At 40.1% G+C, this 27,603-nt stretch overlaps 1 protein-coding gene across 1 annotated transcript in view; it reads right to left on the bottom strand.

Moving 5' to 3' along the window:
- The window catches only part of Cntnap2 (contactin associated protein 2), a 1,675,080-nt gene that overhangs the window by 994,512 nt on the left and 652,965 nt on the right, over positions 1-27,603 (bottom strand). Inside the window, exon 4 of the mRNA XM_042677312.1 lies at positions 22,269-22,416. Coding sequence (XP_042533246.1) covers positions 22,269-22,416 — 148 coding nt within the window. The remainder of the gene's footprint in view (positions 1-22,268; positions 22,417-27,603) is intronic.

Genomic DNA, 27,603 nt, shown 5'->3' with positions numbered 1-27,603 from the left:
CTCCCTCCCTCCCTCTCTCTCCCTCCCTCCCTCCCTCCCTCCCTCTCTCTCTCCTCCCTCCCTCCCTCTCTCTTTCTCTCTCTCTCTCCCTCCCTCCCTCCCTCCCTCTTTCTCTACTTCCTCCCTCCCTCCCTCCCTCTCTCTCTCTCTCTCCTCCCTCCCTCCCTCCCTCCCTCTCTCTCTCCCTCCCTCCCTCCCTCCCTCTCTCTCTCTCCTCCCTCTCTCCCTCCCTCTCTCCCTCTCTCCCTCCCTCCCTCCCTCCCTCCCTCCCTCTCTCTCTCCCTCTCTCTCCCTCCCTCTCTCTCTCTCCTCCCTCCCTCCCTCCCTTCCTCCCTCCCTCTCTCTCTCTCCTCCCTCCCTCCCTCCCTCCCCCTCTCTCTCTCCTCCCTCTCTCCCTCCCTCCCTCCCTCTCTCTCTCTCCTCCCTCCCTCCCTCCCTCTCTCTCTCTCTCTCTCCTCCCTCCCTCCCTCCCTCCCTCTCTCTCTCTCCCTCCCTCCCTCCCTCCCTCCCTCTCTCTCCCTCCCTCCCTCCCTCCCTCCCCCCCCTCTAATCTTGGATGTTGAACTCTTCTGCTCCTGTATTTGCACCACCTGACGCCATCCTCACTGACTTCCATTACCTACACTGCACAGAGCTGCATCACAACCGTGTCACTCGTCCGATCCACACTGATTTCTGGACTCGGTTATTCCGTTATAGGCTAGACACTTTGGGGGGTGTGATAAAGGAACTTTAAGTTCAACATTCACCATCCAGATTTGTGATCCTTCCTTTACACCTGATTGTCTATCATCCATCCCTATGAGTCTAGCTTCTATTATCCAAGTGCTAGACAGGTACTGGGGAGTCATTTCCAGCACTTGCTTCCTACCCTAGCCCGTATTCAATCCCTCACCAAGCCTTGGAGATTTATTTTCTATTATTTCTTACATCCTTCCACTTACCCTCACTCTGCTCCCACATCCCAGTCCAGGATGCAATTGATCCTGGACCATAGTCACATAGTCCAGAATGATGAAGGCTTGTGCTGAGCCTCCTGATCTATCTCTTCACTGTAGCCACAGATCACAGGATCCTAGGGCTCAAAAGCTTCAGGCTTATGATGCTTCATTGACCCCTCTTTGAGCCTCTAATGAACTCAAAGCCAGAAAACTAGTCATACAGCTGATTAAAGGCTTGCCTTCACCGCATATCTCCAATACCCCAGACCCATTTCAATCACCTTCCCTCAGTGATGCCTCTGTACCATCTTGCCTTCATATCCTTGGGGTCTTGTAGATCCCCTTCTATCTCCTTTGGAGTGACCCTTTCCCACAGGTGCCCACAACCCCCAAAGTTGAACATCCCCATTTCCCCCTCCCCAGAAGAAGTTCTCCTCTAGCTTCTTGCAAAAGTTGTCTTCCATCTTCAGAGCAAGCGCAGCTGCACAGCTACTGCAGGGATCTTCATGGTAGCCTTCCAATGATCCCAGAGCTTAGTAGTTCTCCTCATTGTGAGACCATGGGCCTGTCCCATATTGCACAGGGATTGGTTCTCAATCATCAGCGAATGGTTCTCATTTTTTTAAATTTATTTTTATTGTAAAGGTGATGTTCAGAGGAGTTACAGTTACATAAATCTGGTAATGAAGACATTTCTTTTTGAACCGTGTCACCTCTTCCTTCATTTTCACCTAAAATTTCCCTTCCCAATCCCTCCCCACAAGTTGTTTAGATTTATTTTCAACATAGTGTCTAGTGAGGAGCACTGCTGAATTACTTCACCCTTTGTCCCACAATGTTTCTGTGCTTCCTCTTCCCATCCCCCAAGCAGATAAACTTACATAAAAGACAAAAAGTACAGAAATAAAAAACAACAACAAAACAGGAAGAACAAAAACTGAACAAGGAAAAAAAATCACAAAAAGTAAAATAAAAACCTCTTGCTTCCATTCCTTGGAGTTCATTTCGATAAACATAATTTTCTATGATCATAAGCACATAGCTATTGAGCCTTTGTCATCCTCTCCTAAGAATATCCTCACTGTGTGAATGTCTAGAATCCTGTGTAATTTATCATGTCCAAGTAGAATTTTTTGCCTTTAACATCCAGTATGTTTACCTGTAGAGGTATAGGCACATCCTAATTACTGCAAATGAGGTTTCATAGTTTCTCTCAATCATTTTTATTGAGTAGAGAATATTATGACCAAACAAAAGTTGTTAGTACAGGTAGCCAGAACTCCCAAGAATGACCAGGAACAAAATATCATAGTCTTTGTCTACTAATGTAACTCGCAGTATTTTTCAGTCATCCATTAACTGGCTATTTCATTCATTCCCTGCGATTCCTCTGTCCCAACTACCCTTGTCTTCGTTGAACATGTATCATTCTTATTCATTTCACAGATCTCCCTTGAAATGTCACTTTCTGTATATAGCCAGGAAATATTTGTTAAATGAATGATGACCCTATTAAGCATTTATTGATTGCTATAATTAGGTGCCAGGCAGCCTACTAGGGCCCGGGGTTACAAAAATTGATACGCAATTTTCTCTGCCATGAGGAACTCATTTCATATTTGGAGATTGCAGTCATGTCGAGAGATAATTAAAGCACAATATAAATGGCACCGCAGAGGGATGCACCTCCTGCTTGTTGGACGATGCACAAGAGAGTCCTGCTGCGGGAATGACAGAGTGTGGTTGGAGGAATGTACACAGCCTGTCCATGGGGACAATCTGTTCTCTACCTGTTCACTGCACAATATGGACTACGTCTCCTCATTACTTACAAGAAAAAAGAAAACCTCACTATTTTCAAACATTGCTGGAGACTTTTTCTTATGGAGAAACTCTAACTAAACACTTGGAAGGGATATTTGCAGATGATAAGGCCCAGAGCTACAATTACAAGGCCCAGTAGGATGGCTGTACATACAACCATGGAAAGGATATGGTTATGAGGGAATGGTTGGAGTAAGCTCAACACAGCACCCCCCCCCTGCAAAAAAAAGATGAAGACATGGAGGAAAAAGGAATGAGGCCCTGGGACAATCTCTGAGGTTGACCCATGCACTCCAAGCCTGGGAGTGAGAGAAAAAAAAAACAGAGGGACACAACAAGCACATGCATGTGTGCATGCACACGCACTGGTGCACACACACAGAGAAACATACGTGGGCATGTGCATGCATACAAAACACATATACACATACAGATTTACACGTGCATGCTACACACACACACACACATGGACATACAGACAAACGCACATCCACACACACAAGCACACATGCACACACGGGTGGTGACCGGTTTCCTTTGCTGTTCTGCTTCTGAAAAGAGGTATCTGTGATTTTGTTTTAAATCCATGTGTTCTAATACCTATGCATCCAGAATATGTAATCTTTCCCCGTTTTTACCTTACATGCTTTAGCTCTGAGCAGCGGTATATTCAAGAGATATCTGTGTAACGTTGTCAGACATGTAATGCAGGTGCTGAGAAGGGGGTACACGAATGAGACCCAAGCCTTCGTTTCAGCTGTTGCCTCCTTTCCCCCTCCATCCCCCTCCTTCTCCCCCACCCCCCACATATAAGACTCTACAATGGAATGGCAAAACAGAAGTTTTGTGAATAACCCAGAGTCCTCATTCAGGCTATTTTCATAAACGGCTTTGTTGAATGCTGACTCCTCTTTACCACTACTTAAAGATAATAAAAACGTAATTTTAACAATCAGGGACTAAGTATTCCTACTGGGCAAATGCTGTTGCCTCAGTAACAAGCAGAAAGCCTAGAGGCTTGACTCAAGTGGGAGTTCCTACTGAGCAAGCAAGCCAAGTATGCATGGGCCTCTGAACTCACACCTTAGTGCCAGAAGAAGGAGGAAGAGAAGGAAGAGGAGGAGAAAGAAGAGGAGGATGAGGAGGACAAGGAGGATGAGGAGGACAAGGAGGACGAGGAGGAAGAGGAGGAGGAGGAGGAGGAGAAGGAAGAAGAGGAGGAGGAGGAGCAGGAGGAGGAGGAGCAGGAGGAGGAGGAGGAGGAGGAGGAAGAAAAGAATAAAAGAAAAAGGGAAATGAGCTATCATATAGGTTTTGGGTTTCAGAAGAATTGTTAGGTCATTTTCCTCTCTAACAGCATGTGCTTTTTTTTTTCTGCTTCAGCATGCTTGCTTACTTACATTTTTATTTGATTATACCAGGTAAATTTTTAGTTCCCTTCAAAAGGTGACAATTTCTGTGTGGGAAAGAATATGTCATATTCTGAATTTCTCTCTCTGTAGGGCTATGAAAAACACATTGTCTTCAAGGCAAAAAGTCAAGCACATGAAATTGCAATATGCGAATCGCATAGTACTAAACTGGTCTACTTTGTTTCAGGTTAAAGGGAAATTTTCAGGTAAATTGTTTGCTGGGTTTGCATTAATAAAACAAATGCTGAAACGGCAGACCTATCAGAGGTTGTATTTATAGTGAGGCTGGATCTTATAAAGCTTCAATAAAATTCCCTCAGGGACAAGGAGATTATTCTCCTAGAGCTGGACTGTCTAATATTACAGACAAATGTGGCTATTTAAACTTATATTTCAACTAGTTAAAATTAAATAAAAGAGGGTCTTATCTGATACTGCCCCCCTGTAATTCCTTAGCCAAGATGGTTGAATGTTCATGGTCAGCCTGAACTAAAGACTACAGAGTGAACCTTGTCTCAATAAATAAATAAATACATACATAAATAAATATAAAGGCCCATAGTTCTCAGTCTTGGAGAATTGTCTAACAGGCACAATTTTCTAGGCTTGTTCCTGAGCACTGTGGAAAACAATAGAAACAAAATAAAAGTTATTTAGTTTCTGAGTTCTACTAACTACATTTTACCCTGTGCAGTTGCTATCTATGTTCAGTGGTTGTGAGTAAACAAGCAACATGAAGCTAAGCAGTAGTGTTTGGGGATGCTGAATGTACACGGGTCAACATGAGTCAACACTTTAAACCTTTGTTCACTCTTCATGCTATACGCAACTTTAGCTCCTTTTGTGCCATCTCTTGCTTCCTCTTCCCTACTAAGTATGTTCTTCTCCTCCTGCACCACAAAGTCTGACAAATGGCTCTCCATGGAGTAGAAGTGATTAAGAAAAAAGCGAGAGAAAAAAAATAGGTGGAGAGTGTGTAGGAGAGCATCTGAGATGGTCAGCCAGCCTGTAGGCTGGCTAGTGACCTGCAGATTCCCTCCCCTCCCCCAAGAGCAGGCCTCTGACTAGAATGACCAATCCACGCTTCTGATCAAGGTGATATGATATGAGGAAGTGGGGGGGGGGCGCCCATAGTGTCAGTCAAGGCCTTGGGTCAGGATGGGACCCCCTCGGGAGAATTATATCGAGTGGGAGGCTTACTCATTGTTGAGACACTAGAATCTAGAGGCTAGTCTGCCAGGAAGGATAGATAGGACAGACATCTTAGGCAGAAGCCTAGTCCACAGGCAATTTTGTTTTCCTTCCTCAAAAACATAAATGATCTCTTCTCTCTAAAACTTTCCTTCTTAGAATACAAAGTCTTGGTTTTCAGTTTAGAATACTTAACAGTCAGGCACACACGTGGTGGGAAGCCATTTTTCAGTAAATGATGTACAATGGCTCTGGCTGGATCATTTGATCAGTTGAGTACAATTATTCTGGTTTTCTTTTGTTGGTTTTTGTTCCACAACTTTACTTGCAAACTTTAGGCCTTTCTCATACATTTTATTTACTAATGCATATGTTGCTGTTTTTCTTTTCTTTTCTTTTTGCTTTGTTTGTTGGTCTCTATGTCTTCAGGAATGTAAAGGGGGACACAGAAATAGAGAGACAAAGGGTAAACAAATGCAGCAGTGGTACTCACTGGGGACTCTGTTGAAAATGATCTATTCCACTGTAGGAAGGAGCTGTCAGGAAGGGAAAACTGGGAGAGAGCAAGGGACGGGGTGAGATTGTCCAAAAGCCTGACTTACGTAACTGATTTATGTAACCTTCTGTTTTAATAAAGGTTTTTTAAAAAAATCTTCTCTTGAGGCTTTATAATAGGCAAGAGCCATGAAGATGTCTAAAGATAACCTACTTCACTTAAAGCCAATTGATGAAGGATGTGAATCTCATCTACAAAGCTTAGATTATTGTTTGGTTGACTAATTGGTTATCATAATTCTGCCCAGAGGACACATAAAACAGATCCTCCCTGCTCAGGTCTCTTCTCAGTTGATTTTTGTTTCTTAAAAAGGCAATTATCAGCTGGCCGCTGGTGGCTCAAGCCTGTAATCCTAGCTACTCAGGAAGCTGAGATCTGAGGATCCCAGTTCAAAGCCAGCCCAGGCAAGAAACTCCGTGAGAATTTTATCTCCAATAAACCACCAGAAAACTGGAAGTGGTGCTGTGGTTCAAGTGGTAGAGTACTCGCCTTGAGCTGAAGAGCTGAGGGTCAGAGCTCAGGCCCAGAGTTCAAGCCCCACGACCGACAAAAAAATAAAAATAAAAAAGGCAACCATCCCTCCACAGGATTCAAGCAGGAGAACCTTTTAAGGCCAGAGATGGCTACTTGAAGCAATAGGGACCATAGGGACTGTATCCTTTGTGTGTGAAGAAAAAAAAACAGCCACCAGGAGTTCTACAGGTAAAGGATGAGTTCTGCCAACACGCTTCACAGCAGATGAGTTGCAGCCTGAGCAAAACTTCCCTTGCAGAGTGAGGAACCCTGAGCAGAAGGTGCCACTCAGTTATGCCCAGACACCTGACCCGCAGAAACAATACAATAACAAATGCAAAATTCAAACCGTAAATCGGTGGTAATTTCTGAGGAAGCACAGGAAAGAAATACAGACTGGAACAAGTTAAAAACCACAGGTTTAAAGTATAGGGTGAGCCGAGCATGGCCATGTACTTAAAAGACTTCATAAAATATTCATGCTGCTGTTCTCTTTGCCCATTGGGAAAATAAATTTTTGTTTTTAATCTTTGAGGGTGAAGAAGCAAAGTTCAAAACACATGAAGTCATTTTTCCCACAGTGAATTAGGACCTAGTAGATCCTCAGGAGAATTTCGGAGCAAGTTCAGATCCTGTCCTCTTAGGAATATATGGATTATATAGGGTAGAGGGGCTTTATGGTGAAACCATATGAATTATGATAGTAGTATATCATTTTTGTCCTCTGGTTGGGCTGGTCTGCCATGGCCTGAAAATCAATATATTGCAATTGCATGCCTGCTGTGAGGGCATTTGGAAGGGGAGCTTTGGTGAGGTCATTAGGTATGCCTGTGTATATTTGTAAATATACACATATACAGACATACAGCTACAAGGCACAAACAAATGGACACACCTGACAAAACTGTCAACACATTATACTGCTGAGTTTTTAGATAAGCTCACTTGCGTGTGAACTTCAGCAGGCTGTGAGCAGTGAGAGCCAGTGATGTATGATGCTCACGTATTGTTCTCGTCCTGTTTTTGGCAAGTAGAAGTGGGATTTTGAGTCCTCCAGTAACTTGGCTATTCTAGCAGATCTGAGTGAAATAAACTCAAGCACCAGTGAGAATCTACTAGAAGTTATAGCCTCCTGACATCATTGTTTCCGTTTAAAGAACTGCTATGGATCATTGACAGGTATTTTTCTCTCTCCTACCTTAGCAACGGGTCAGTGTGACCTTTGCTGCCACAAGTATTTGTATGCCGCTGCAGGTGTGAAAGGTTTGTTCTTAGACTTCAGCGTTAACTTGTAATGTGCTTCCCTATAAACCCACCTGTCCCCCTGAGTCCTACTCTAGGGCTTGGAAAAGACGTAGATATAAAAACCGTGAATCAAGATTATAAGAAAAATCATTTCTATTTTTTTGATGGACTCTCGGCTCTAATATCTGCTAAATTCTCAGTGGAATTAGAAATCTTATTTCTGATCATCTGCACTTTTAAAAAGCTTCAACTTAAATATGAGGATCTGCGCTGTGCAATTTACATTTTTGCATACTGAAAAGGTCAGAATTTCTTTGTAGGAGACAGTTCATGTCTTCCAGGAATTGTGCTTTTTACTTGAATAACACATTGACAAAGCACAGTTAATCCCTCATAAAATTTTGATATATAGTATGCAAAAAAAGAAAACAAACAACAAATAGTAAGATCAGACAGGTGCTAGTGGCTCACAGCTGTCGTAATCCTAGCTACTCAGAAGGCTGAGATCTGAGGATCACAGTTGAAAGCCAAGGCAGGAAAGTCTATGACATTCTTATCACCAATTAACTACCTAAAAGATGGAACTGAGCCTTGGCTCAACTGGTAGAGCACTGGCATTGAACAAAAAAAAATCTCAGGGACTGTGTCCAGGCCCTGAGTTCAAGCTTCAGAAGCAACATCAAAAACAAAACAAGACAACAAAGCAACAAAATAAAAAAAGGAAGAAAAGATATATAAGACTGGAATTGAATTTCAGATATGTTCAAGTTCCCATAATATATTTTTTTATTTGGGAAAATTAAATTCTTTCATTGATGCAGTTTTGGGGTCCGGTTGTGGGACCTGAACTCTGGGCCTAGGCACTGTCCCTCAGCTCTTCAGCTCAGGGCTAGCGCTCTACCACTTGAGCCACAGCGCCACTTCCGGCTTTTTTTTTTCCTTTTTGCTTATGTGATGCTGAGGAACCGAACCCAGGGCCTCAGGCATGCAAGGCAAGCGCTCTACCACTGAGCCACCTTCCCAGCCCCCATTGATGCATTTTTGGATTTGAGCTTTGAGAATTTTTAAAAATTAGTGTGAGATTCACAGAGTTTGGGTGATAAAAATGAGTAGCATCGAATCGATTAATTTTTTGACAACCTTGAAGAAATATTGTTAGGAAATATTGTTGGAAATGGAAAGAATCGTTTTTCACTCAGCACAGTTCTTTCTTATTCATCTTTTTTTCTTGAAAGATAGGCAGACATGCAATCGCCCCCTATCTGATTAACCAACTATTTTGCAACAGCTATGGAAAATTATATTAAAGAAACTTCTGACTGAAAATGAGAAAGAGGGTAGAAGAAGAGAGACAGGAGGCTTGTGTGCATTCATGAGGATCCAAGCAACATCTGCCTTCTTGAAGAATGCTATGTGAGGCCCAGGGAAAATGTCAGCTCTCTACAGAATGAGGTGAGATGATGGAATGATGCTTCCACATCATTAACAGATGAGATGCTACCCTTTCAGCAAACAGTCCACAGACACTTGTTGCACAGTAAAGACATTGTATGGTAGAATGTGGACTGCAACACTGTAATGTACATTTCTTTTACTTAATGAGTGGAACTCTTTCACGAACTATTTCTCAGCAGAACCAGTTTAATTCTAATAGCATTTTGATAATGTTAACTCAATCCATCATTTCTTTAAAAAAATCTAAGATTAAACACTAAAATGACACTGTGAATAACATGATAATGTTAAGTCAGAATTTCGATATAAGTAGTATTTTATCGATTGTTTAATGCATCATTATAAAAGGCTCTACTAGAAATGGATAAAAGGTGCCTGATAAAGGTTGAGAACAGTGCCATTTACGAACATTTACAAACATATTTTGTGTTGATTTTAATGAGTTGACCTCTCTATTTCTTCCTATCGCTGTTGCTCTTTTGGTCCCTTCTTCAAAGTTGCTGTTGTTGGCTGCTCACCTTCCTTGCTCACCCAGGATGCTAAATGATGCTGTGCATTTTGGAGAAAGCAAAACTGATAGGCCAAAAGCTATTCTCATAGCCATTTTAATGGTGCAGATAGGACAAAAGCTATTCTCATAACCATTTTAATGGTATGGATATGCTGGCGTCGGGCATGCTCAGCTCATCACGCCCAACTGTATGATGATCGCTGGACAATTTTGCCTTCTGTTCACTCTTGCCATATGATTAACATATTCCTTAAATGTACCGTGTGTAACCATTCTCTGTCCCCCAACTCCCAGGGTTCAATAACATAGCCATAGAAGCTTTCTAGCCATTCTGTTCATTTTACAAAAGAACTGAAACTTCCTTTATCCTTTTTCCCTTAAATGTGTGTCAACCATAGAGAAGCTTAAATGGTTCCATACCTGTGGCTTTACAATTCGTTTTTAGAGTAAATTTTTATGCAACTGGTTATTTTGAAGTTATTGTTTATTAGGTGTTGGCTTACGAGATGAGGGTTCGTGGTGACATTTCTACGTATGTGTACAATCTACCCCACCAACTTCACCCACATCCTCCCTTACTTTCATCCCTTTTCCTTCCTTCTTAAAACAATTTCCAACAGATTTCATCGTGCTCTTTTCATATGGACATATAAAATTGTGGATTTATTATAACTAATTAACAAATGCACTACCAAATGCCTATAATGTGCTTGCACTTCAAAATTCATGAAAGCCAGGCACTGGTGACTTACACCTGTACTCCTCTGAGGATCCCACTTTGAATCCATCCTGGGAAGACCAATCCAAATACCCTTATCTCCAATTAACCACCAACATGCCAGAAGTAGAGGTTTGGCTCAAATAGTAAAGCATCAGCTTTGAGTGAAGAAGCCAAGCAAGCTCCAAAATCCCTGAATTCAAGCCCTGTACTGGCACAACTACAAACACATACATACATAAATACATGCATATTTCATGAAAAAGGTATATGATTTTACCTATTTACATTAAGTAATAAAAAGGTTAAAAGTTTAAAAAGCTCAGTCTAAAAAGTTTAAAAAGCTAGTCATTGCTTGTAAAGAACTCCCAGCACAGCAAGCTTAGCTCTCTCAGTGAGTTCTCCCTTCGGAAGGGTTGCAAACTTAATATCTGGGAGGCCTGTCACTTTTACATTTTTTCCTGGCTCAATAACCTCCAAGTTCTAGTCTTCTTGGAAGTTAGGCGCTGTAGAGAAAACTGTTTTTTGAAGAGGTTGAATCTGGAGTTTTTATTAGAAAGCCGGTGACTGGCAGGCAGACACACTTCCCCCACAAACCTGCAGCCTCGAGCACACTTAATACTGTTAGGAAACTGAGCCAGGAGGACAACAGAGTAAAGAAAGGACAAAAAAACAATCTCAACACACCAGATCAGCTCTCACGGAGAGGGAGGCTGTGGTGACCCGAGGAGAGTCAGGAGACACGAGGCTCCATGCAATGGAGGCTGAGGTGTGTGGGGCCTAAATTGGGTTATGATCCGGGGATCAGGGTGGCAGAGAGCTCCAGGGTTCAAAGACTCTCCAGAGTTAGGTGGTATAGGCCAAGCAGGTCCTGTAAGCTATTGGCCCAGCCCCTGCCCTGCCCTCTAGAAATCCAGGTGCCTATCCCCTGGGGGTGGTGGTGGGGCTTCACCTCTGAGAGTTTTCAGAAAGTCCCATCATCCACCACAATGCCATGATGGCACCAGTTAGATCCGGTCTCCACATGCCATTCCCCACTGGTTTTATATACACAAAATCAGGAGAAAAACTTTTTTAAAAGGAGGAGAAATTATATTTTGCTCTAAGAGCCATCCCTTCCTGAAAGCAAGACCTCATGTACGGTGCCCCACCGAGGTTTAGGCAGGTTTTCTTCCTTAGGGAAGATGCCAGATAATAAAATTCATCTCAGAGAGGAGACCGTTGGACTCAGATACTACGGTTCTGATAAATAAAGAATGAGATGATGGGAACAACAGCAATGATAACAAAAATGGATAATATGTCGGAGCGCATACCTTAAACCAAACATGGTGCTGAGCACCTTATAGTTATTGACTGTTAATTTAATCCCCATGACAAATCTGCAGTAAGCACCTTTGCATCCACTGTGAGGAGGCAGAGACGGGGATTTGGAATGCTTAAGCCACTGTCTCAAATCACCCTTTAAATAAACTTGGCATTTACTTTGCATCTAAGCTCAGAGGACCTTATCTTTTCATTTTATCATATCACTAATCGTAAAGGATAATGTTACACTCCGAAGTACGGTTAGCACAAACAATCCCTGTGTGCACATACTCTGTTCCATCCTGAAGCAGTGACATTAAGACACAAATTTTTGCAAATGAATTCTATGTGTGTCTATGGCACAAGAAATCACATATGGCTCCTTTAGAGATTGCCTGAAGCACAGATTACTTATTTTGGAAATTGATAGTAAAGGAGGAGATGTATCATTTTGCTGTGGATGTGCTTTTTCACTCTTTGGTCAGTCTTCCGATTGTGTTTTTGGCATTGTTTCTTCACTATGAACAATATATTCTTCATTATTATTTCAGGCATCCTATAGAATTGTCACCTAAATTGTAACAAGAGTGGCAATAATGTGGAACTATCCTACTGGTTTTTACCAGACGGCATTTCAAGTCCAGGTTTGGTACATATAAAGGGGAGAATTTGAATTGTGAACACTAAGTAAATAAATCTATCCACATACTTTTAAAATAAGGTAACTTTTTACTATTTGGGGATGACCAATCTGGGTGGAGCACCACTGTGTCTGGATTGACTCAAGTACCACATCTACTGGAGAAGGAGCAACCACTGAGTTAGAGAAAGCCGGAGGCGGGGAGGGGGCAGGGTGGCAGCATAAAAATCATTACAACTAGTGTTGTAATGTGTACAAACAACCACTGGATGAGACCTTAAGAAAGGGTGGTACCAAGATCAATTTAGACTCAGCTTTCAAAAAGGAGAGTGAAATGAGATTTGAAATAAAAATTATTGATCAAGGAAGGCATGAGAACCTTCGTGTACATCTGAATTTATCCATTAAGGCTCTCTCAGATGTGACATATGTTTTAAAGTGACACTAATACTAGCAACATATGGATAATTTTTTTCCAGTTTTTAGCACTTCAGGCTAATCACATGGAAGTGAGTATTTTGTGATAGGAAAACAGCCTAAGATCTAACTGTTTCCCAAATCCTTTATTTTGTGGCAAAATAAAGTATTTTATATTGCAAATTCTAGGGCTTATATGTCTTTTGGATGGGAATTTTATGCCTGGTGATTTGTAATTCATCATTTCTGCCCTCCTCATCTTGTTAGAAACAATCATTTCAGGCCTGGATTCTACAGAGTTAACTTATTTTAAATGTTACATATAAGTGGAATCAGGGAACATTTGTATTCTTGTGATTTTGTTTTAAATTTAAATTTTTAATTTTTTTCAAGAAGGTACTGAGACTTAAACTCAAGGCCTTGAGCTCTTGCTTAGGTATTTTTGCTCAAGGCTGGTGCTCTGCTATTTGTGTTGCAGCTCCACTTCTGACATTTTGCTGCTTAATTAGAATCAAGCTTTGGACTTTTTGCTGGGGCTGGCTTTGAATCATGATCCTCAGATCTCAAGCTCCTGGGTAGCTAGGATTACAGGCATGAGCCACTGGTACCCAGCCAGTTGTGACTTCTCAATATTAGTGATGCAGTCTGAGAACACTGTATAGCAATATTAAAACAGAATGAAATAAATGGTGATTGTCTATAATGCAATCTCTTAAAAATAAATGTGGTTAACATGCTTATTATTTTGTACTTTTTAGAATTAAGTGGCTAGATGTAAGAAATATGGCATTTGATCAACAATGCTATATTCTGCTTTTCGTTATGGTATTACATATATATATATATGCCATTTTGTTATGATGAACAATTCTTCATGTAATTTCTTACCTCTGTTCAACAGTCTACTCAACCACTTACTTCCCCCTTTTCTCACAAATTTCAAGTAACTAACTAGGAAAATTTTTAATTTACTTATCCTACTCTGGACAGGCCCAGAGGAGTTTTTCTCTTTCAGTTGTTCATTTGAGAATAAGCAGCCAATGTAAAAACAGGGTCACCACTCTGTTGGATTTTATACTCACTGTCCAAATGAATGAATAAAAATGTTTTTAATATTTAAGCCTCTCAGTGCTAAAAGACAGTAATAGTTACTAAAGGGCACCAGCATTATAAGGCATAAATAAGGCATTCAGCCCAATATCTGATACATAGTCAACGTTCAAAATATACTATAATTATAGCAATAATAAATTTTTCTTACTGACATTGTTACCATAAATTTGCAGTGCTCTGATTTGAGTCAGTGTGAGGCCAAGTTACTTTACTTGTGAAATGGAGATATTACAACCTATTTTTACAGCAATTTTGTAAGGACAAAAATGCACAGGAATCTGACTCTCTGAATAAATGCTTGCTATCCCTCCATTTCCGACTCCATTGCTTCCAATCAGATATATTTCCAGTTCTGCATCTCTCAGCCCACGGTGGCTCATTTTGCTTCTCAAAGGAGCCCAGGCGGTGCTGCAGGCATGAGGAGAGCCCTCCCAAAGCACGTGACAAAGAAATTGTTCCTGATCTCACCCGTCCTGTGTCAAAGGTCTGTCATCCCCATCAACCTAAGTCAAGAACATCCCTTTCTCCTGGGAGAAGATTATGAAATGAAAAGAGGGACAAGCAAAGTACAAAGGAATCACGTGGGCAGGCACACTGTACATTTCCTTAGCTTCCCTCTTGGTGTGTCAGATGAGTGCTGTCTGGCCAAGGATACCAGAAAAAAATCTATGAAAAGCTGATCAGTTGGTTCTCTCCCTCAGAAGCACTGGGAAAGCATGTCCATTTGATGCCTCAAGGGTCAGTGTATGAGTTATTTTACAATCACAAACCCATAGATGCTCATGTCTTTACACAGGCATCTAATACAGGAGTAACAGCTCTAAATATGTTTCCTAGAGGAGAGCTAAGGAACCGGGGAACTTGCCGTGCAAACCTGAGCACCCTATTGCTTCTGAAATTATTTTTCCCCATTAGCTGGACACAATATGGAACATAAGGCATTTTCTTTAGCTCCTCCTGTTCGCCACAACTCTACACAGATTAACATGACAATATCTTGCATCTTGAGTGGAAAGGTTATACCCATAATATCCAAAATACACATAAGTTATTTATATTACATATATCTTCTACTTGAGTATGATTTTTTTTAAACTGGGATTATTTTCAACTCTAAATAAAAGACTTGATCTCACTCCAATAGACACAATGTTACGAATTCTTTAAAATGAGTGATTGCTAATTCAAATGATTTAGATTTCTCGGCATTTTAAAAGTCAGCAGGCTAAATGATTATTTTATTATATGGTTACTTTTCATTGACATGGATGATAACTGCCATCTTAAATATTTGCTCTTTTCTCTCTAGCTCAGCTATTTACACAGGTGGTAATTAAGAAGAACAACTAAAGAATGAAAGTTAATAAAGACATCTTACATTTTTCACATTAGCTCTTATTTCCCATTAAAACAGGGATTAAAGATTTAATGTTGATGAACTGAATTACCAAACTTAGGCTTTTATCCTCTTTGCAATCAACAAACTTTATACAAACAAGGATGAGCCTACGTGTAAGAGGCACCTGCAATATCCAGGAGTCAGGGCTGCCCGAGGCAAAGAACTACCGAAAGTAGAGGTGGAGAAACTTTCTGGCCCAAAAGGCAAGGGACACTTTGGTCCTGTGTATTTGCCAGCTGTTCTTAAACGAGTGCATTATAAAAAGATCAATCACTTAAATGTTCCTCTTGGACATATGGAATGTGTAACACTATTGAAGTATTTTTCTTGCGAAATTTCTCAACTTCTATGTCCTTAGAGCGATAATTGATGGGTCAGACAACTTTTAGACTCATTAGAATGCTCAAAATAATATATTTCATTAGATATAGCTAGGGATATAAAAATGTTCTTGAGGGAATGAAGTTACCTGAACAGGTTATAAAATGTTAGCGGTGAGGGGAGAAGAGAGGAAGGGAGAGAAGAGCAGAGGAGAGGAGAGTGGAGAGGGAGAGGAAGGAGGGAGGTAGAAGATGAAGAGGAAGGGAGAAGGGAGGAGAGGGGTAGGAGAGGGGAGGAAAGGAGGAAGGGGAAGAGAATGGAGGAGAGGGGTAGGAGAGGAAAAGGGAGGAAAGGGGAAAGAGGAGAGAGGAAGAATTTAGCTAGAGATTAAAATTTTAGAATTCAGCCAGGTGCTGGTGGCTCACACCTATAATCCCAGCTACTGAAGGCTGAGATCTGAGGATCACAGTTGAAAGCCAGCCTTGGCAGAAAAGTCCTTGATATCTCCCATTATCTGCCAGAAAATAAAGTGGCGCTGTGGCTCAAAGTGATAGAGTGCTAGCCTCGAGCAAAATAGCTCAGGGACAGCACCTAGGCCCTGACTTCAAGCCCCAAGACCTCTGAAAATAAATAAACAAATTAACAAACAAATAGAATGTTGGAATACGGGTTTTCTCTATTACTCTTATGCAAATCACACATTCCTTTGTACTTTTGTTTCCGCCTTAGTAAAAAGGAGCTGAGCTGGGGAAAGCCTTTGGGGAATATTTTCAGCATTAATTTTCTTGTAGAGTACATATGCAGCTCCTTTTGTATTAATCAAAATGTCTTATTTATAAACTGAGTTGAAGTACTCAACTACATTTAGGTCTTTTTCATTTTGTTATTCTTATCTTCCACCGCAATCACAATATGTATGCATCCTTCTTTTTAAATGTTTGCTTTTCATGGAAAAAATTATCTCATGGAAAGAGATCTGAGGTAAGACATACAATATAAATAATATTCTCTTGAGTTCCACAATAGAAACACACCATTGCTCTTAATTCAAAACTGTAAACATGAGTTTAATTGCTGTTACTCTCTCCTAGAAATTATAGTTCTCTTTGAAACCAGTCCCATTGGTTTTATAAGTCAATTTAGCTTTGCAAAGTTTTTGGATATTACTAGTTCATAAAGCACAGCTGAAAATGCTAGAACATAAGACTATATATGTTAGCTAGTAGGATTGGAGGGGTGATTGTAGTTCAAATGTTCTAGTTTCAAATAGTCCATGTAATACCATGAAGTGTTTTCAAGACATGTGATGTGATCAGATTTACATATTGAGTTGAATAAACAAAACACAAAGAGTATTCCTTAATTAATCAAATGGGTGAGTCTCACCATGTACTAATCGTCTAAGAGACATTACAATGGTTCACTTAAACTACATTTACAGAGATAGAAGAACAAACTCCAATTTCAGAATAAGTTACGCTGTCACCTCAATATCTTTGTGTCTTCACAAACTATTTCTGATCTAGACTGTTCCCGTGTCTTTGTTGTTTGCTTGCTTGTTTTATCCCCCACAGTAAGAAGAAGCCATCTGCTCCCAGAAGCACTGGCTGGACCCATGAACTCACGGGTGAAGAAATACAGAGGATTCCTGAATGTCATCACAAGCTTGGGCAGAAGCAGGGGACAGATTTTTCTGTCTTGGTCTCTAAAGTGAATGGACTCTACTCACAATTTAGGATTTCTGCCCTCCAAAATATGACAGACTAAATTTCTCCTTCATGCCACACAGTTTATGGAAGTTTGTTACAAAGACCCTAAAATAGGAATTCAGGTTTACTTACCAGTATCTCTTGCTTAAGCAGGATGTAGCTATGGGCATAAACTGTCCCCTGGGAGATAATATTCTCACAGGGAGAGCAGATGTTCCAAGACACTCATTTTATAGTATACATCCTACAGTTTTCCTTGCACTGATTTTCCACCTCTCTAACCTTACCAAAGCCTTATTAACTAATGCTCCAAATTGCAGTCATATATACTAGTTACTTGTATAATCACTTGTACCATGGTTTCTCAAGGTGCTAATCTCAATGTCACGAAGGTTTGGGGTATAAGCTAATTTAGTATCTGCTGGTATAAATGATTCCTACTATAATCAATACATTTTGCTGGACATTTGTAAAACAGTGTTTGTGGAAGACAAGTCATAAATGTTAACAAAAAACTTGTAAGCCCTCTGTACATTATCTTTACAATAAAAATATATATTAAAAAAACTGGTCAAATTCAGACTTCCTGTTGACTGCATGCAGTCCATCCAGAGTAGTGTGAGCACGTTAGCATCTGTGTTCCAAAGTTCTTAAGTTAAAGACCCATCATGAAGTTTTGAAGAATAACAGCACTGATTCATTTCAAGTAAACTTGAGGAGAATAAAAAATGTAGAGGGAATAGAGTTATTTTACATGACTTTAGATGCATGAAAATGGGAATTCATACTTATTCAACACAAGCCATGATACAAAATGACCAAATAATACAAGTTGTAAAAGCTTCCAAGTAGTAGCCTGGAACTTTTCCACTTGCAATAGAGCAAACTCCTTATAAGGTACCAACTTCTGAAATGACCACACTCATGGGGAAAACCCCACAAAGAGACATGGGAAACAAAAAGGGTATTTCTGTGACATTTCACAAAGCAGGAACAGGAGCTATAACACGCCAATGTAAGAACCAGATTGTTTCTAGGCATGTGGATTTCAGAAAGATCCCAGACAAGCCTCCAAGGAGCTTCTGAAGAGAATATGGCTTTTTCTCCCCCAGGAGTTATTGAAAGCCAAGTATCTGCTTGCTGAGAACCTAGAACACACAGCACCCATATGAACGAGGATGGACCTGATCCCTGTGCTTCATTTCAAGATACGCTTCCTTTTCTAAGTGAAAAAATAAAAGAAGACTATTGAGGCTACAGATTGTTAAGTTCAAGAAAATATAGTTATCTCAGGGTCCAGTCTAAAGTGGATTTCAGAAGAGGTAAGTTTAAACCAGTGGCTTTGGAAAAGTTGTCTACTGCAAAAATATGCAATATGTTATTTTTATTATGAACATGTATATGTACATACATATCTTGTCTCAGAAATAAGTATATTTTTACTTACTAAAAAAAGACAAAAAGCCAGGTGCCGCTGGCTCATGCCTATAATCTGAGCTACTCAGGAAGCTGAGATCTGAGGATCAAGATTCAAAGCCAGCCCAAGAAGGAAAGTCTGTGAGACTCTTATCTCCAATTAACCACCAGAAAACCAGAAGTGGCACTGTGGCTCAAGTGGATACAGGGCCCACCTTGAGCTGAAGAGCTCAGGGACAGCACCCAGGACCAGAGTTCAAGCCCCATGACCAAAACCAAAAAGAAACAACAAAAAGATAAAACAGAGTTCAATCTATATGTTTGGGATAGTTCAGCAGATGAAGAATCGCCATATTATTAAGTATAGACAGTTTCTAGAATATTTGAATTGATGCCTTCCAAACCAAGAAAAAAACATTACAGATGTGCTTTAAAAATAAATACTATAGGGTTTCTTTTAATGTCATGAAAGGTAAGAAAGCAAATTATTAGGACATAGATGTGAGTTCTTTTAAGTGTATTTCCCAATATGGCACCCAGTGATCATAGTTTTTTCATTGAAATTCAAGTGAATAAAAGTTAATTTTTAAAAATTGGCTCTTGGTTGGTTGTCTTTAGTTATATTTCAAGCCTTCTGAAGATGCATTTTTGCATAGTTATGAAACACTGATATTTTTGCAGAAAGTTATATTGGAGAGCACTGCTATGGAGATCTTTGTGTGTCTTTTGAAAAACGTTTACTTTCTGAAATGATATTGGTGATTGCATTAGTTTACATGTAGCTGCTATAACTCTTGGTGCTTTAAAACTAGAGCAAGTTGTTCCTTCACAGTTTTGGAGGGAGGGAGACGCTGAACTATGTTGGAGATGGGAGGTGAGTTCATTTCCAAATGAATTCACATTATTTCATGACTTAACCATAAAAGTAAGCAGGCTTTAAAGTCATTCTCTGTTGGCATGGCCTTGGAGAAGACAATAAGCAATGAAAAATTCTCTCTAGGAGAAAAATGCTTTTCCCTTCCTCATTTTGAAGGAAGGTTCTCAGACGAAATGAGGAAAAAGAGCTCACAGTCATGATACAAAAGCAGAAGGATATCGATGGAAAAAACAGGTGGATGAGAATGAGGAGAAAGGTTAGAAAAGGAAAGAGGAGGATGGAAGAAGAGTGGAAGATGGAGAGGAAAAGGAAGGAAGAGACAAGGAAGAAGATGGCAAGGTAATTCTCTCCCCCTCTTATCTGCTGTCTAGTTTTCTTCAGGTTCAGTAACTAAGTCAGTATGCACAGTCTGGAGCTATAGATAGATAGAAAGATAGATAGATAGATAGATAGATAGATAGATAGATAGATACATACATACATACATACATATTTGTATATATGCATGTCTGCAAGTATTTATAGGAAAACACACATTTTCTGTAGAGTCCTCCTTCATTGGGTTTTTCATGCATACAGTGAAGTTATATGGGTCTCTTCTTTTATTAAAGGAGCTCTCTAACACTGCACCAGGGCAGCAGGTAGCAGGATCACAACCCTCAAAATCCATACATCAGAATCATTAGACACAGGCATAATATGGTTTTGATATTGTAGAAAGAGGACTATTAAAATATGATGAAATACTCATCACATGGTGATAATCACTAGACACTATGTTGGAAATGAACTATACATCTTGGGGGAAGTGGGGAGGGAGGGAAAAAAACAGGAGAAAAAGGAGGGAGGGGCAACACTGTTCAAAAAGAAATGTACTCAGTTGTATGTTGGTGGCTCATGCCTGTAATCCTAATTACTTAGAAGGCTGAGATCTGAGGATCTCGGTTCAAAGCCAGCCCGGGCAGGAAAGTCCATGAGACTCTTTTCTCCAATAACCCATCAGAAAACTGGAAGTGGTACTGTGGCTCAAGTGGTAGAGCGCTGAAGAGCTGAGGGACAGCACCCAGGCCCAGAGTTCAAGCCCCACAACACACAAAAAGAAAGAAAGAAAGAAAGAAAGAGAGAGAGAGAGAGAGAGAAAGAAAGAAAGAAAGAAAGAAAGAATTATACTCGTTACCTGAGTTATGTCAGAGTAACCCCCTGCCCCCTACATTAACTTTACTATAAAATTTAAAAATTAAGAAAAAACATGAAAAGCTGAGCTTATAGAAAAATAATATGATGAAATGAAACATTTCTAGGAGAATTGAATAGATATTTTTAAAGCACCAAATAAACTTACACAAATATGAGATCTAATTGCTGTGAAACTCAGTGACTGTCTTTTCAGTTAAGAAGAATTACAACTCAAAGGTGACTTGTTGATCTGGAAGGAAGGTCTTTAAGATGTATCAACCATCAGAGAACCAGAAAAGTAGGCTGCAGTTCAGATTTCTTCTCTCTACATAGTTTGTAAGGCTTCAAGCAATTGGACTTGTTTGTGGTAGTGGGCTGAATGCAGTGTGCTTCAATCCTTCACCTATGGTGTTTTTATGCATACTTTCAAGTGCCATATGCATTTTTAACATACAATAAAAGAAAACATTCTCATTCTGTCTGTCTCTCTGTCTCTGTCTCTCTCTGTCTCTGTCTCTATCTCTCTGTCTCTGTCTCACTGTCTCTGTCTCTGTCTGTCTCTGTCTCTGTCTCTACCTCTCTGTCTCTCTGTCTCTGTCTCTCTGTCTGTCTCTGTCTGTTTCTCTGTCTCTCTGTCTCTGTCTCTCTGTCTGTCTCTGTCTCTGTCTCACTATCTGTCTCTCTGTCTCTGTCTCTCTGTCTCTGTTTCTCTGTGTCTGACTCTCTGTCTCTGTCTCTCTGTCTCTCTGTCTCTCTCTCTGTCTCTCTCTCTGTCTCTGTCTCTGTCTCTGTCTGTCTCTCTGTCTCTCTGTCTCTGTCTCTCTGTCTCTATCTCTCTCTGTCTCTCTGTCCCTCTCTCTGTCTGTCTGTCTGTCTCTGTCTGTCTCTCTGTCTGTCTCTCTGTCTCTGTCTCTCTGTCTCTCTCTATCTCTGTCTCTATCTCTGTCTCTGTCTCTCTGTCTCTATCTCTCTGTCTCTCTGTCTTTCTGTCTCTCTCTGTCTCTGTCTCTCTCTGTCTCTCTGTCTCTGTCTCTGTCTCTGTCTGTCTCTCTGTCTCTCTGTCTCTGTCTCTCTGTCTCTATCTCTCTCTGTCTCTCTGTCCCTCTCTCTGTCTTTCTCTCTGTCTCTGTCTGTCTCTCTGTCTCTCTGTCTGTCTCTGTCTCTCTGTCTCTGTCTCTCTGTCTCTCTCTCTGTCTGTCTCTATCTCTGTCTCTGTCTCTGTCTCTCTCTGTCTCTCTGTCTCTGTCTCTGTCTATCTCTCTCTGTCTCTATCTCTCTGTCTCTGTCTCTCTCTATCTCTGTCTCTCTCTATCTCTCTCTGTCTCTCTGTCTTTCTGTCTCTCTCTGTCTCTGTCTCTCTCTGTCTCTGTCTCTGTCTATCTCTCTCTGTCTCTATCTCTCTGTCTCTGTCTCTATCTCTCTCTGTCTCTCTGTCTCTCTGTCTCTCTCTGGTGTTCGGAGGTTAGGCAGATGACCACACCAATGGACAGGACAAACCCTCCCCGGTCTGCGTCCCGGGTGCTCACAGTAGGCGCAGCCGTAGACCTCGATCCGGAGCCCGATGCGGCCCTCGCCGCTCCAGTCCAGCGGCACCATGCGCACGTAGCGGGCGATGACGGCGTGCTGCAGCTCGTGCCTCACCACGCTGTCCGAGTTGACGTTTCCGGGGAACGCCTGCCAACGAGAAGGAAAGGACGCCTTCAGCGCGGAAACAGCACAACGAAGGCCACCCGCACTCCTCGGAGCCAGCCATACCCCGTAAGTGCCAAAATCAACCCAGAGTTTCCTATCCAGTGACCGGCCTCCCAAGTCTCCCCTAAACCACCGAGAAGCCAAGTCCTCCTCCTCTGATGGGCCTTGAGCCGAGGTAGTCACAGGGCCCTTCGTCTATGTGAGTCTATGTGAGTCTAGGTGGATCTGTTCCTATGTCAGAGGTGTGTAAACTGAGTTGCAATATTGGCCTTTCTATCTTTTATTTCCTTTTTTCCCTTTGTCGGTCGTGGGGCCTGAACTCTGGGCCTGGGCCCTGTCCCTCACTCTTCAGCTCAAGGCTAGCGCTCTACCACTTGAGCCCTTTCCAGTTTTCTGGTGATTTATTGGAGGTAAGAGTCTCACACACTTTCCTGCCCGGGTTGGCTTTGAACCGCAATCCTTAGAGCTCAGCCTCCTGAGGAGCTAGGACTAGTGAGCTATGGCACTCGCCAATGTTTGGTTTTGATAAGAGAGTATATTTTGCTTTAAGAAAAGCATTTTTGATACCCTGTATCTTGTAGATATCTATATATATTATATATAGATATTTATATATATATTTGTTAGTTTGTCCAGATACATGCTAATCTCATTTTTCTCATTATAGAAGGTTCTATGAAAAGATGTATGCTCTCTCAATCTTAGACTTTAGAACATCTTTGTTGTTTTTTTTAGTAGGGAACAAATGGCTTTTTTTCAGAACTTGGCTAACATTCATCTACATGCCCCGATATCTAGTATGTAATACATGACAAAGCGAACTACGAGGATGTAGGGACAATGTGTGGGACCACAGATTCAACCTTCCAAAGGAGCACAATCTAATGGTAGACTATATTGAACTATAATCTCATTTTATTTTAGGAGATACAAATTCCATGAATGAGAAATTGTGTTATTTTAAATATCAGTGTTTTAAATTCCCTATGAGCATGAGCTTTCCCTGTGCTAGGCAGAGTGAGTTTTTTAAAGCAATATTCTCCATGAAATCATAGTATTCATGAAGATCATTGCATTTGATCTCTTAAGCATAGAAAAAAGACTTAAAAGTGTAAAAAATAATTTTAATAAAAAATTCATCTAAGTAGGATATTATGATAAGCTATGATACTATCAACTTTAAGCAATTAAATTTGCTTTTATAGAACACCAGGAATTTTATTATTAAAATAAAAATAACTTTTATAATAATTTTAGAGGTAAAACATGACTAGTATGCAAAGAAAGATATTCTTAATAAAAAGCACAGGGTAGTATTGAACTAGAAATTCTGCTTTAGGATCACACAAATATCAGAAATAGCACATTTGCAATATAAAGTTTGTTGTCCAACCTGCCTTCCCTAGTCTTACTTAAAAGACCGAATAATTAAGTTGGGTGTGCTAGTGCCCATTTATAATCCCAGTACTGGAGAGTCTGAGGTACGAGGATAATAAATTTGTGACTAGTGAGGCTATATTAAGAAGTAAAGCAAACATGCACACGTACACACACAACTAGTAACTATAGGTAATGTGTTGGAATAATTCCTCTAGACTCAAAATACATCATAGGTAATAGTTATATGGTTCCAACAATCTGCATCATGGATAATACATCAGCTGGCCCACATACAATTCTGTGCTATGAAAAACGAAATGTTTAGTGAGCATTGTTGAGGCCTTGGTTTTCTCACCCACCCCTTTCAGAATCCTTTCTTCAATCCCTTCTGCGACAAACTACTTGAGTAGTAGTTCTTGAATTTTAATACTGCCATCATTTTGCATGTTGTGGACAAAAGTTTAACAATGAAAACATTAAGAAAGACTTTCCCCCTTCCTTTGCAGGTTGCTCTCTAGCCAATTCCTAGTTTCCCAAAGAATCCACAAATCTAATTAATTATCCTATTTGTATTTTTAATATCTCTTTCTATTAGGTTTCCTGAGTTCAAATAGTGAAACAACGAGAATCCCGGCACAAAATTACCTGAATGATTGTATAGAGACAAATGTAAAATTGATTCTCCCAAGTAATAAAAGTTCTGAATCTTCCATTCAAGATGAATTCTTAGCATGAAGCTGTTCCAGAACATTAACAACAATACCAGCAATAACAACAAAACTCCTTTCAGAACTCTGTCTCTGAGACTTTTACAATCATCTGAGGCCTAACAACATTTGAAAAGACATTGCAAAAGTCAGGCTTTAAAAGAACTATGGGTATGCACAATCCAGTTAGTATTTGGAATTTTGTGAGTGCCAGATGAAGTGAATAAGAGCTCACCCACTGAAGAGCACAGGGTGAGACAAAGCAAAAGAGAGCAGGAGACTGGAGAAAAAGCCTAGCTTAACACAAAAATAAAAACTCAAATCTAAGATTCCAGATGCGCCCTCCAATTCTTGTGGTATTTCTGTTTAGCTGTGTTTGGGGAACTTCTCTAAACCTCATTATTTGTTTTTAATTCCTTTCCCCCATACTTCACCGCCAGAAAAACTTGGGTAGCTTATTTGTAAAAATCTGTTTTCGAACTGAAGTTGTGGAATACTCCTCAAACAGGCACCAAACTTTGTTCAGGAATAAATAAATACGACAAATATCCAACGGAAGTACGTGACTAATTTGAAAAATTACAGTTACTTTCACAATTTCTGACTAGGGAGGAAATATTTCAGCATGCCTTTGTATGTAAATGACTAAAAGCATGAAGTCATGTTCATGAGGGTCTGGGTTGGGGGAACCTATTCAAGAGAGAAGATAAGCAAGGAAGGATTGAAGGAAAATATCATGGCACAGTCAAAGAAAAAAAAAGAAATCAACGTAATCATTTGAAATACGAACTAATCCCCTTTTGCAAAAGGCAATGGAAAGGAAGAGAGGAGCCAGTCCACTCATTACTGGGGTACAGGCATTTACAACAGTGGAAAGGAAAGAGAGAGATGCAGTGAGTATATCTTCTCCCCATGTTCACTAACCTGTCCTCTTTCTTTTAGTATCAGCATCTAGATTTTTGTTAAAAAAAAAAACTCACTCTAAGACTCCATTCTTCACCACTTGATTGTAGAGAGGCAGACGTGACCAATGGGAGAGGGGACACGTCATTCACTGAGATTCTGTTGTAGCAATTGTGCCCCAACTACTGAGGCATGCTTCCATTCATCCATTCACCGCTTCCCTCAAGTACACAGGAGATATGTCAACATATAATGTTCAGATCACTGGACCTACAATAACCAGCAAGATGGAGGCAGCTTTGTTCCCATGGCATTTCAATAAAAGTGCAGAGTGGGGAAGATAATAACACAAAAATCCATGAATATGTTACTATGGATAGACACTGTTTTGTATGTGCATACATATGAACATGTCATTGCATACAACATATGGAAACACATACAGAATCACATACATATACAAATCATACACAAAGAACACAAAAAGGCAAAGGCCCTGAGCATCCTCTTCAAGTATTAAAGACAGACAAGGAGACAATATTGCTGGAGCAGAGAGAAGAAGAAAGTGGAGAGAAGACAAAGAGGTAGAAGGAAGCCTAAGAAAAGAGGGCCAGGAAGCCATAATGAAGCTGTGGCTTTAATTTGAAAAGAACTAGAAGGTGATAATGCTGTGCATTTCATTTTAAGAATGCTGGAAGAAAATCCCCCAGGGAGTTTAAAGCAAGAAATTATAGACAGACAGACAAATAGATAGGCAGATAGATCTATATAGAGAGATGAAAAAACATCATTTTATATATTTATATATAATTATATGTAAATCAAACATTTTTTAATTTTTGTTGAAGGCATAAAAGTCTCCTTTCCTAAGTATAGGGAAGTTAGCAGACCGGTAGAGTATAACGTGCTATAAAATACAGAATGAGGACAGATGGAAAAGTCTGCTGACAAGCATTTCTAAGGAGCAGGGTGATTGACAGTGGTGAGAGCAAGAGTGGTATGTGAGAGAGAGCTGAAGAGCAGCCTTGGGTCAGCTCAGAACGGGTGAAAGGCCTCCATGTGAAACTTGAAACAGAAGCAACTATAGGGAAACACTTGGAGATGCACATATAGCCCAGGACTTCCTGAATAGGACGCCATTGGCTCAGGATGTTAGAATTGTCAAATAGGATTGCATTCAATTCTGCACAGCAAAGCAAACAATTACCTAAGTGAAGAGACACCCTGTAGAATGACATCATCTCCAGGTATTCAATCAAATGATTAGCAAGATTATGTAAGTATCTCAAAAATAAAACACCAAAAACAGATCCATGGATCAATGAATTAAATAGTTCTCAAAAGACTACCAATGGCCATGTAGTACATGAAAATATTTTCAACATTCTTAGCCATTAGAGAAATACAATTGAAAATGAACTTGAGATTCCATATGAGCCCAGATACAAGGGTTATTGTCACAAAAACACAAACGGGGAAACAAAGGAGGAGGCAACAATGCTTGATAAGAAATGTACTCATTATCTTGCCCATGTAATTGTAACCCCTCTGTACGGTATTTTCACAATAAAAATTTAACAAAAAACAACAACAATTGATTTTGAGCCGTGGGAAAAGTAAACCTAATAAACTGTTGGCAGGAATGTAAAGTATATCAGGTTATCTGTACCTTGGTCTTTATGTACTTCAGCAATGCAATGCTAAAGGTATGCATATTTAAAATAATGTGTTACTGTCTGAGGATATATTTCATTCTGTGGGTTCAGCAAAACTGTAATAGGAATGGAGAAGTATGCATATTGAGCATTTCAGTCTTAATTACACGTAAGATACATTTTAAAAACATAGTGTAGCAAATATAGAAATGAGAAGGTTCCTCCAAAAAGTGAAAATAAAATTACTATATAATCCTGCTCTGATGTTCCTGACCATATATCAGAAGGAATGAAAGACAACACTTAATGGAGATATCTACACACTCACGATCATTGTTGCATTATTCACAACAGCTGAATTTATACCTACAGCATATAATTAAAGAAAGAAAAATCAAAGAAATACACACACACACACACACACACACACACACACACACACACGATAGAGTATTATTTAGTCATAAAAAAGAATGAAATATGTCATCTTCAGGAAACATATGGACCTGCAGATTATGTTTAGC

Source organism: Dipodomys spectabilis, unplaced genomic scaffold, assembly GCF_019054845.1.
Source record: "Dipodomys spectabilis isolate Male_0828 unplaced genomic scaffold, ASM1905484v1 ptg000034l, whole genome shotgun sequence".
NCBI classification, from domain to species: Eukaryota; Metazoa; Chordata; class Mammalia; order Rodentia; family Heteromyidae; genus Dipodomys; species Dipodomys spectabilis.
This window is presented reverse-complemented; position numbering and strand designations above follow the sequence as displayed.